Below are 11621 nucleotides of genomic sequence, written 5' to 3'. Positions count from 1 at the left end.
ATTGGAGACACAAGTCTAGGGGATTTTCCAGCCTGGGCTGGCTTTGAGCTGCCATCCTCAGATCTCAGCCTCCTGAGTAGCTGGGATTACAGGTGTGAGCCACTAGTGCGCTTGTAAACAGAACGATAACTGCACATGTCCTTGCACAGTCTGAGAGCACAGAGGTTGTGGTTGCCATTGTGATAGGAATGGTACAGACATTTCTATAGCAATGGTGGTTCTGTTGCCATTACTATGTTTGTGACTCTCTTTCACAAGGAGTTTGGGGAGTACATCTACTTCCCTGGGCTAGAGCAGCAAGTTGGTTGACTGCTCCATCTTTAAAGTCTTGAGAAAATGTGGTTTGATAATCATATACATTTGAACCTTTGCATATCAGTTCACTTTGCTATAACATCTAAATGCTAAATAAGGCAACAACTGGAGAAAAAGTTGACTTATGATGTATTAGCCAGGCACCAGTGGCTCACATCTGTAATCCTAGCTACTCAGGAAGCTGAGATCTGAGGATCGTGGCTCAAAGCCTGACCAAGAAAAGTCCATGAGACTCTTATCTCCAGTTAACCACCAGAAAATCAAAAGTGGAGCTGTGGCTCAAAGTGGTAGAGTGCTAGCCTTGAGCAAAAGAGCTCAGAGACAGTCCCCAGACCCTGAGTTCAAGCCCCACAAATGACCAACACAAAAAAAATGTACTTATGAAATCAAAATGTTAGGATCTGAGGGACCTGAGGAATTATCTAATCCTGGAGCAGTTTCCTTTTGTGTGACAAATACCATTGCAATGCCAATCACAGCAGGGGCAGAATACACAAGGGCACACAGCTGCGGGACCTCACACTCAGCCCCTCTCCTTAGAACACAGGCCTTCAAGACCGGGCCTTATCTAGAGCAGCAGCTACTAGATTAGACTAGCTGGACCAAAGCTAGATTATCCCTATCTAGGGTAAGATCCATTTAAGTCATGGTGTATTGCCATGTGCATGTTGTTGTTTTTTTTTAACTCGGTGTCTTCTATTTGTTTCTACTGCTATGGAAACTGACTCATCAGAGCCAGCTGAGTTGTGACAGTCTGTCAGAGTACCAGAAAAGAAAAGGAGCATGTGACGTTGATAAAAATGTGATAGTAAATTAAGTTCCTAGTCAAATGAAGGCACTGCTGGTTGAAACTCATCAGTACCAACTAGTGCCTGGGGTCTCCCTTGATCACAGTGGTGAAACCAGTAAATGTCACAGCATCCACTAGGTGCAGCCCGAATTTAAAACTGGTGCCTTAGGGATCCCACATTGAGTAGCCGTAATCGTTCTTTCCTTCCACCATCCTAGAATCGTAATGCATATATGGACTTTCTGAATTCTCTAGCGTGTCGTCTGTGACTTACATATTGTTTTGCTGGTTGAGTTTTCATTCATTGTCAAGGTGTTTAAAATTACAATGGCCTGAAAGGGAGAGGACGTATTTCCTTTCTTTCTGTGTGAGGACTCCAAAGAAATAGAAATCTGGATGAGAAGAGAAGGAAAAATTAAGACCAGTTCTTTCCTGGCCAAGACTCTTTCCAAGTAACACAAAATATGATTGAGCAGATGGAAATGGGAGAGTCAGGCATGAGACTTCCTGGGTGCTGAGGGTTTGACATAGGCTATCTTTCTCTGATACAGCCTGCAACTTGGAAAGCACATGTGACTGGTTATGAAACAAGCATTGTCATCTTCCTCCCCAGCCCTGGCTCTATCTAATCCACCTTGAACCTCATTGGGCCTTAGTTTGAGTGGCTCATCCATGAAGCAAGCCCCCTGTCTAAAGAAGTCAAGAGTGGGGCTGGTAATCAGAGACCAATGATCTCAATGAGAAATGGAATTTGTGCAGACCTCTTTGGGTTCCCTCTCTCTCCATGGTGGAACATTGGCATTTGGGATTGGAGCCCAAACTAGCAGTCTCCACACGATGATCCCTCAGCCTAGTATGGTGGAGGAGTTGAAGGAATTGGAGTTGGTCGGAGGGAGTTGCATACTTTCGTCCTGGTGTCTGTGAAAATCATTTTCAAGACCAACCAAATTCCATGCGATTAGCAGCTGGAGTGTTTTAACCTCCTTGCAAACTCTGGAAGAGAGGCATTATCCTTTTTTCAGACCTGGAAACTGTGATGCAGAAATAGTAGCTTCCCTGGGTTCTATCCCGATTTGAACCTCTGGGGTCTGGCTCCGGGCCTATTTGCCTTACATAGTGCTCTGAGGCCTGTTTTATGGAAACTAGAATAGGTCATGTGTGCTGATTAAAATCAGAGAGATGGTGCAGGTTGGTGTTTGGGGCTGTGTGGGGGTATTTTCTCTCTGTGCGTGTACGCGTGTGCTAGTACTTTAGCTTGAACTCAGAGCCTCTCATTCTTTAGCTTTTTCATTCAAGGCTAATATACTCTACCACTTGACCCGCTTCTAATTCTGGCATATTCCCAGTTAATTGGACTTAAGACTCTCTCCAGGCTGGCTGCAAACCATAACCCTTGGATCTCAGCTTCCTGAGTAGCTAGGATTCCAGGCGTGAGCCACTGCTGCCAGCTTTGAGGTAGCTTTTGGAGAACAGATCCTAACCCACGGCTTTTGACTACAAAAGGTCAGGTTTCTTGGGCTTTTTGCTGGTCTATACACAGAAGAACTAATGGCAGCTCCTTGTTTTGGCAGAGATTCTGCCTGAACACCCTCCAGCAGGAGTGGTTCCGAGTGTCTAGTCAGAAGTCAGCGGTGCCGGCCATGGTGGGCGACTACATCGCTGCCTTTGATGCTGTCTCCCCCGCCGTGCTCCGCTACATCATCAACATGGCGGATGGCAATGGGAACACAGCCCTGCACTACAGCGTGTCCCACTCCAACTTCGAGATCGTCAAGCTGCTTCTGGACGCAGGTGCGGTGGCTGTCCCTTCTTTCCTCCAGCAGCAGGTCCTGACTCATCTCAGAGAAGCCTGTTACTCTACTCCTGAATCCTCTGGCCCTCCTAAAACCCTTTCATTGCTCTTCTACATGACATGGCAAGAAGCCTGTTTCTGAGTCATGATTTGAAACAAACAAAACGGGGTGGGCACAGATTCCAGATGTTTTTGAAAAGAGGTTTGGGAGATCTTGCTGCATGTCAGCTGCATTGACGTGAAGTGGATGCCTGGTAATAAACTCACATTTGCTCCTGCGCTGAATCACACGGGCTTGGCTGGTCTGATCGCAGGGACAGAGTCCTGCTCAGATCCAGAGTCCCAGCTCTTCTTGCATTTGTGCATTGCTTGGGCTGTCCTTGTACCCAGACCACCATCCAATCACGTTACAGAAGTGAGTGGTTCATCAGGAGTGAGCAGTTCATCAGGAGAGGGACCAAGCAAGGCCATGGTAGAAACATCACTGTTTCTGCCCAAATACACGAAATACTGGAGAATCAGACTAGATATCAAAGTAAGTGTTGTCATCATAGCTGAACCACATGAATAAAAGGATGTCATTCCAGGATATAGCAATGTCTGTGGTATCACAGGGATAGGGGAACTTTCAACAAAGTGCAGTAGCCCAGTGTACATAGTGGCTGAACTTACTTAGATGTTATTTTACTTCTGTCTTCTGGCTAAAGCAGGATGTACAGTCACTCAGTCTAATTAGTGATGGCATGATGTTGGCATCTACTTTAAGATGCCATGAAACTGCCCAGTTTTTCCTCTACTGATTCTTGATCCGACTGCCTGATTCTTGTTTTTTCTACTTTGTTTTGAGGTTCTTGGGTTGATGTAGAGGAGAAAGCCAATCAGATCTATCCTTTCTCTTCTGTTTGCTTTCTTCTTTTTCTTCTCTCTTTCTCTTCCCCTCCTTTTCCCTTCTCCTCCTCCTCGCTTCCCCCAAATCCTCAGACAGTCCACAGTAAAAACATGCCTACAGCCCTCTTTTAGTATTTTTTGGGGGCGGGGGAGGCAGGGGGAGAGTCCTAAGGCTTGAACTTAGGACCTTGGCACTATCGCTGAGCTCCTTTTGCTAAAGGCTAGCAAGACTTCATGACTTGAGCCACATCTCCATTTCCAGCACTTTTTTTTAGTAGTTAATTTCAAATCAAAGTCTCACAAACTTTCCTGCCTAGGGCTGGCTTCAAACCATGATCCTTCGATCTCAACCTCCTGAGTAGCTAGGATTCTAGGTGTGAGCTACGGCACCGGGCTGCCCACATGAGCCCACTACTCCCTAGCAGTTTCTTAGAGGTCTTGCTGCTGCTTTGTTCCTCTCAGACCACAGGTGCTAGAGCTACAAGTCAGGGCGCTAGAGCTTTGCCTTTAGGAATCCTACGAAACGGAACAGTGAGCTGCTGAATGTCTACATCCCACCAGAGCACCGACTCAGACTTCTTGAAAACCCCCATGCCATTGCAGGCCCTAGGGGAAAAGACCAAACATACATCCCTGAGGCATTGTGGGGTTCCTCTCAAACCCCTGTACCTCCAGTCCCCACGTCCATCTGCTGCTGGTAGGAGACAGTTCCTTGCTAACTCAAGTCCTTGCTTGCAGACGTGTGTAACGTTGATCACCAGAACAAGGCAGGGTACACCCCCATCATGCTGGCTGCTCTGGCGGCCGTGGAGGCAGAGAAGGACATGCGGGTTGTGGAAGAACTCTTCGGCTGCGGGGATGTGAACGCCAAGGCCAGCCAGGTCAGTGCTGCTGTTCATTATGTTGGCTTCGCCTGGCGATGGTAGACAAGGTTGATGAGACCAGGCTGATGAAGCAGCATTGCCGGGCTTGCAGTCCAAGCACTACTGGCCAGTCCCTGCTGACCAAACATCCCCGGGACACGTGGGTATCCATTCACCCGAGAGCCTGCTTACTCCTTAAGTCTCTCCTGGGGAGACAGGAGATGGAGACAGGTCCTTGGAGTGAGTAAAGAACCGATCCCTTTACCGCCCTTCCTTAGTGCACAGTTCTGCTTTCCCCTCGACATGACAATCACACGGTTCTAAAGCCAGATCTTCCCCCCAGGCAGGGCAGACGGCCCTCATGCTGGCGGTCAGTCACGGGCGGATAGACATGGTGAAGGGCCTGCTGGCCTGTGGGGCTGATGTCAACATCCAAGATGATGAAGGCTCCACCGCCCTCATGTGTGCCAGCGAGCACGGGCACGTGGAGATCGTCAAGTTGCTGCTGGCCCAGCCAGGCTGCAATGGCCACCTGGAAGACAACGTAAGCATTGTGCCTAGGCCTCTGGGGGGGGTGGCGGGGGCAGATCCTCTTCCACCCTCCGCGTGGGCCACCTTCCTGACTGTGCACGCTTATACGCCCATTCAGCACAGGCCTCACCCCAACAGTCATTAAAGGAAGAAAGTGACTTCTTGGGGTGTGTCGGTGAACCAGGATCCTAATAAGGGGGGAAAAAATAAAGACACTTGAGTCAGATTCAACGTAGGCAATTTCTGAGGTGATCCAAGGTCCATGTGAGCAAAAACACAACGGATTCTTAATTAGAAGCTGGCCTCATTTATGACTAAAGCACTTTCCCACATGAAGAGACAACACGGTAACTCACAAAGGCTTATTAAATAAACTGAGTGACATTTCACAAGCTCAGGGATCTAGGATGTCCTGGCTGCTTTAAGCACATTTTCCCATTTCAACTTGATCTGTTCCCATCATCCTTACCCTGTTCCAAAGCTTCTCCGATAGCTAGGACTTGTTTTGTTTTGGGGGGTGAGTTTCTTGTTTTTGTTTTGTTTTGTCGGTTGTGGGCCCTGAACTCTGGGCCTGGGCACGGTCCCTCAGCTCTTCAGCTCAAGGCTAGCACTCTACCTCTTAAGCCAAAGTGCCACTTCCAGCTTTTTCTGCTTATGTGATGCTGAGGAATCGAACCCAGGGCCTCATGCATGTAAGGCAAGCACTCTACCACTGAGCCACCTTCCCAGCCCCTTGGGTCCCCCCTCCCCAGTACTAGAGCTTAAATTCTGGGCCTGGGTGTCATCCTATAACTTTTGTTCTCAAGGCTGGCACTCTAACACTTGAGCCACACTTCCACTTCCAGCTTTTTGTGCTTGATTCTTAACAGGCTTTCTTGCCTGGGCTGGCTTCCAACCACAATCCTCAGATCTCAGCCTCCTGAGTAGCTAGGATTACAAACGTGAGCCTCCAGTGCCCAGCCCCTTGAGTGTGAAGCAAAAAGCAAGAGAGTGCTTCTGGGTGTCCCTGGGTCAGAGAAGGATATGCACTGACAGACAGAAAGCACAGCTTGCACTGGGCAATAAAAACAGGTCAAGTGTCACAGAGGTCAGGCTGGGTCGGTTCTGTTTTTGAAAATTTCTCTTTATGGAACACAGTTTAGAACCAGAACTTCCTTTGGTTCAAAACACCAGAAACTTCCAGGGAAGCCATAACTCTTCAGATCCCACTGGACCTAAGCTAATAGGACCAGCAAACCAGTGGAGGTATTTGCTGTATTGAGGGGCTGCTTTTGCTCCTCAGGCCCCCCAGGGGTGGATGCTGGAACTGCAGAGGCACAAGATTTTTTTTTCCCCCCAGCTTTCCCCAGGAGGACCAGTTCCCAGCTTGCCTTTCCTCAAGAACAGTCCATTTCTCATGTGCCTGGGTTTTGTTGCGCTGTGGTTTTCATGAACTGCTTGTAGATTCATAATAAGAATCTATGGAGTCACTGGGACTTTCTGAAATCCTGTCTGGCTAATTACCACTTGCTTATCTGTAACTAAAACGGAACATCCTTTTGCTTCCAGAAGAAAAGCAGCTCCCCAAATGCACTGTGTGGGAGGGAAGGACCCTAAGATTGAAACCACATGCCAGTTGTTTCCTGTTCCTTGTGACCAGAGAAGTCCTCATTTCAAGACTAAACTAGAAAAATGAGCCATGTTACTTACCCTTTCCTATCTAGTTAAATCCCTGCAAATTTAATGGAGCCATCAGAGTTGAGTGCTTACCCACGGGTGTACCTGATAGTTCTATAGAGGTCCTCGGCATCACAGCTCCTTCCCAGGAAGAAAGCAGACATTATTGGGATCGATTCCTTATTCTCACTGAATGTGTGAGCTGACCTCATTCATCTTCTGTGTTCTACTGAAAAGGTCCAGAATGAAACCATTCCTAAATTGGCTGAATGAATGGCTGGATTTCAGGAGAGACTCATCCTGGCTTTTTCTTTCCATTTTGACTTTCAGGATGGCAGCACTGCACTCTCAATAGCGCTGGACGCAGGACACAAGGACATAGCCGTTCTGCTGTATGCCCACATCAACTTTGTCAAAGCCCAGTCTCCGGTCAGTATTCTCCATCGGCCGAAATCCCCAGGCTGGTGGGCCCCTCTGTCAGGAGACTGGCAGGAGATGTGGGTTTCATGTCCATTCTGAAAATGGAAGTTTTAGTGTAGAACTGTAAAAAATGCACTCCCTATCTGGGCGCCGGTGGCTCAGGCCTATAATCCTAGCTTCTTAGGAGGCTGAGATCTGAGGATCACAGTTCAAAGCCATCCCGGCCAGGAAACTCTGTGAGACTCTTATCTCCAATAAGCCACCAGAAAACTGGGAAGTGGCGCTGTGGCTCAAGTGGTAGAGCGCTAGCCTTGAGCTGAAGAGCTGAGGGACAGTGTCCAGGCCCAGAATTCAAGACCCACAACAACAACAAAAAATGTACTTCCTCCACCAAGAAAGAGAAGGCTGCACCCCATGTCCTTGGGAGATAGAAACTATCTCACACAGCTTTTTGTTCAGACTTCTCCAAATGGCACAGGCTGACACCCCCGGAAATGTCCCTGTGTTTTCCTGGCATTGCTCCTAAACCTGACAGTTTGAGTTCTCTTGAGTGGGATGTTGGCTTCCAGGGGCTAACAGCTGGACAAGGCCTGCTGAGTCCAGCTGGCCTCAGAGCAGTGCCATTGGTAATGGACACCTGCCTGGCATTCTCAGCCAGGGCTCTCCTCTCTCTGGCTCCCCATAGTGGTTATCAGCGATAGTGGACCAAATTCTAATGTCACAGATGCCATAGCTGCCCGAGGTCACTTACTAGCCTTTTTTTTTTTTTTTCCTCTTGGTCTCTAGGGCACTCCTAGGCTTGGAAGGAAGACATCTCCCAGCCCAACTCACCGAGGCTCATTTGATTGATGAGATGGCAAACAGCCCTCATGTACACACCTCCAAGAAGCTGCTAATTGTTCCTGTTGGGGTGACAGATACTGAATGTCTATGAGCTGTGCCTCAGCTCACCAGCACACAGAAGCATGAAGGCCAGGGCCCGAGCTGGCTTTTTTTGCCAGGGGAAGCAGAGCCAGAAGGAGAGTGTCTACCTGGACATCCAGCCTCCTCTCTGGCTGTCTACTCTGTGCAGGGCCCGCTTGAATCCGCGATCTGTGGCTTCTGACTCTGCTCCGTTATGTACAGTGGTAGATCCTCAAACTAGCCTCTCTTCCCTTCTCCCTGGCCCCCCTACAACACAAAGAAGTCACCAGGTTCTCTTTGGTTAAACGTTTCCACAGATATTTATATTTGCGCCATGTGGAACCCATTGGAAAACACTTCCAAAATTTCATTCCAGGGTGATTTGGATCTTTTTTTTCCCTTTTTTTTTTTTTTTTAAGTAAGATAGTTGAGATGATTCTTTTGATCATCTGCAATTTCAGTCCCTGGCTGGTAGTATCTGGTTTTAGAAATAGAAAAGATGGAACCCTCAAAGCATATAAACTAACACAGGGAAATATTTCCAGTTGGTGTATTATATGGGTTTTTATATCAAAGATATCTATGAAGTTGACACCGTATTTTCAACTTTTATATTGCATAGTGATGAAATTCCTGAAGTTACATGTAACATCACACTTTTAACCATCGCACAGCCCTGTCTAATAAAGGTTGTGTTAGAATTGGCTCTGTATTTGCCGCTAGAGAAACAGCATAGTTCTCTATGTATTTATGGATTCCTTTATAATGTGTCACATTTACTTGGGTCCGGTATGTATTTAAATGTTTGAAGTGCCTTAGACTCTTGCCATATTTTCAAAATAAAATTCCATTAAGCTCTTGGCCTTGTCCCTGCTTTGGAGCTGATAGCTAGCTGTCTGTCCAGTCCCAGCGACAGCATCCAACACTGATGGATAGAGAGAGGGAAGCGGGCAGGTGCTCGGTCCGCTGGTCTCAGAGATGGCTGCTCTTTCTGAGCGGTCTTGACTGGTGACATGAGGCTGAAATGTAAGGTCTTACTAAACACAGAGCTCATCGGTCAGATAGCCAGGGATCCCCTTACGTTGATTCCACCGTTTGTCCACAGACCCTCATTTTGGATTCAACTACCAGTGGCTGCTTTATCCAGAGACAAAAATGGAAAGGCAAAGCTGGACAGACTCTTAAAATTCTGCATCTTTTAGAAAAGACCAAGATGGCAATGGCGAGGACGAAGGGGGGTGGTGGTAGGAATTTAAAACAGTGCTGGTTAATTCAGGAAGGCCTGAAATGGCTGATGGCTCTCCTAGAATGGGCCAGGGGACAAATCTGCTAGCTGTGGGGTTTGGATTAAATTTTAGTACAAGTTGTTTTTTTTCAAGCCCAATTTCTTTTAGATCAAGAATGGGTCGAACAACACAGAAGAGCGAGCACTGTGTGGAGAAGTTCTGTGTTTTGTTTCTGTTCCTTAGTGGCCCAAAATGCCTGCTGAGCTGAAGAGGGCTGTCTCAGAGGTGGCTTGCTGTTCAGGGGGGTTTTCTTTGTGCCACATGAGAAAGACAAAGCACTCTTATTATAAATACAAGGCTGGAAGTGTACAGCTCAATAGTAGAGTGCTTGTCTGGCATGTGCAAGGCCCTGAGTTCAATCCCTAGTACAGGGATGCAGAGAGCTAAACACGTGATAAGCGAATGCTGGCCTCTGCATACAGACTGCCTTTCACATGTCTGGTTCTTAATTCTGAAAAAAAGAAAGTGGCTACTTGTTTTATCTTGGAGTGAAGTCTTGTACAATATGTATCTAACCTTTGGGTAATGTACGCTCGCCCCAGCCTTGTTTACTCTCATAACACTGGGCACTTGGAATGCTTTCTATCTTGGGATCTTGACACACTATGTACACAAGCCCGCTGGTCCCCATTGGCTCAGTGTGATTCATGGACGCATGCTGCTTCACAAATGGACTTGTGACCGGAGACACGGACCCAGGTCCCCAAGACAGGCCAGCCTACAGAAGGGTACGCCAAACCTTTTGGTGACAGATCATTTTCCCAGAAACCCTTGCCCTAGAAGCAGGGCAGCTCAGGGCTAGAATCCATCCCCCAAATAACAAGAATGCAGTAGGGGGAACTTTGAGACATCGAAGTTAAGAAAATTCAATTGACAAGGTGCCCCATGCCGCTGGGACTAAAGTGATGGCTAAGCCTGTCATTTACCTTGAGGGGGACAGACACTGCTTCTGGAGTTCTCCAGGGACATGCTACCTAGCAGACACCCACAAATATATGAACTGCTAAGCCTGTTCCTATAAGCTACCATACTCTGAGGACTAGTTTACTCCTGGCTGTAAAATACTCAACCACTGCAGATACATGGCAAGCCTTACCGATGGAATGAAAATTGCTAACTTTCCCTCAGGAAAAAAAAAATGAACAACTTTGCCATAGCTTTTTTTTTTTTTTTTTTAGATGCTAGAGTCCTTTCATTTTATTGGGAGGAAAGGAGGTCAGGTCCTGCTGCAAACTGAAATACCTTTGAGCCGGGCTTCAGTGGCTCAAGCCTATAAATCTAGCTCCTCAGGAGGCTGAGATCTGGAGGATTCAGGTTCTAAGCCAAGCCAGGCAGGAAAGTTCATTAAGATGCTCATTTCCAATTAACCAGTCTACAATCCAGAAGTGGAGGTATGGCTCAAGTCGTAGAGCACCGACCTTGAGCTAAAAAAGCTAAGGGACAACTTTCAAGCCCCAAGTTGAAGCCTGAATACTGCAATGCAAGCACACACATGCACGCACGCACGCACACATTTTCTTTTTGCTTTTCTGTGTGCTTTCCTTTCAGAGGATAGATAAGAATTTCCTGAGGGAGCCTATGGGTTGCTCATAACTTACTCTGCCCTGAGACTAATTCCATGCTCTGCGAATCTGTTGCTGAGCAAACATATCAGATATTTTTAAAAAACAGGGCCCTGGGTCCACACTGAGAATCTGTTCCATTCTCCCTGGCTTCTTTTCCAAGCAAATGAGGCAGGACCAGAACTACAGAACCCCCCTGGATGTGTAGCAAAGCCATCCTTTTCTATTGCTGGAGCTACTGCCTAGTCTTTGCATGTGGCTTGTCATGTTCAGGGCCTGGGGTCATCATTTCCAGAAGGCTAGGAGCCATGGCTACCAGGATCGCCCTTTTCTGTGCCCATGGGGACGTGCTGGGGGATGGCTCAGCATATATATGACCATGACTAGCTGGGCAGGAAGCTCTTAGTATATACTTTTTCAAGTTTTCCTTTCCTACTTCCTCCTGGAGCTGCTTTTTTCATTACTACTCAGGAAGAAATCCATGTAATGCTTTGGCTTTGAAATAATTATAATTTTCCATTTTCATTCTTTACCAAAAGCAGATTAAAAAGATTTAAAAAAAAAGCTCTGGGCCTTAGCCAGAAATGATTTTGCTCAAGGTCTGGGAATGTGGCT

At 47.2% G+C, this 11621-nt stretch overlaps 1 protein-coding gene across 3 annotated transcripts in view; it reads left to right on the top strand.

The window, feature by feature from the left end:
• Positions 1-9018, top strand: part of Kank1 (KN motif and ankyrin repeat domains 1) — a 184909-nt gene extending 175891 nt beyond the window's left edge. For all 3 annotated transcript variants that reach the window (XM_070035683.1, XM_070035684.1, XM_070035682.1), the window contains 5 exons: positions 2677-2896; positions 4524-4666; positions 4992-5192; positions 7166-7264; positions 8042-9018. In XM_070035683.1, the coding sequence (XP_069891784.1) occupies positions 2677-2896; positions 4524-4666; positions 4992-5192; positions 7166-7264; positions 8042-8104 (726 nt within the window). In that variant the 3' untranslated portion in view covers positions 8105-9018. The remainder of the gene's footprint in view (positions 1-2676; positions 2897-4523; positions 4667-4991; positions 5193-7165; positions 7265-8041) is intronic.
• The last annotated feature ends 2603 nt before the right edge of the window (positions 9019-11621 follow it).

The sequence above is a fragment of the Dipodomys merriami genome, unplaced genomic scaffold (assembly GCF_024711535.1).
Source record: "Dipodomys merriami isolate MVZ:Mamm:240054 unplaced genomic scaffold, mDipMer1.0.p SCAF_26, whole genome shotgun sequence".
NCBI classification, from domain to species: Eukaryota; Metazoa; Chordata; class Mammalia; order Rodentia; family Heteromyidae; genus Dipodomys; species Dipodomys merriami.
This window is presented reverse-complemented; position numbering and strand designations above follow the sequence as displayed.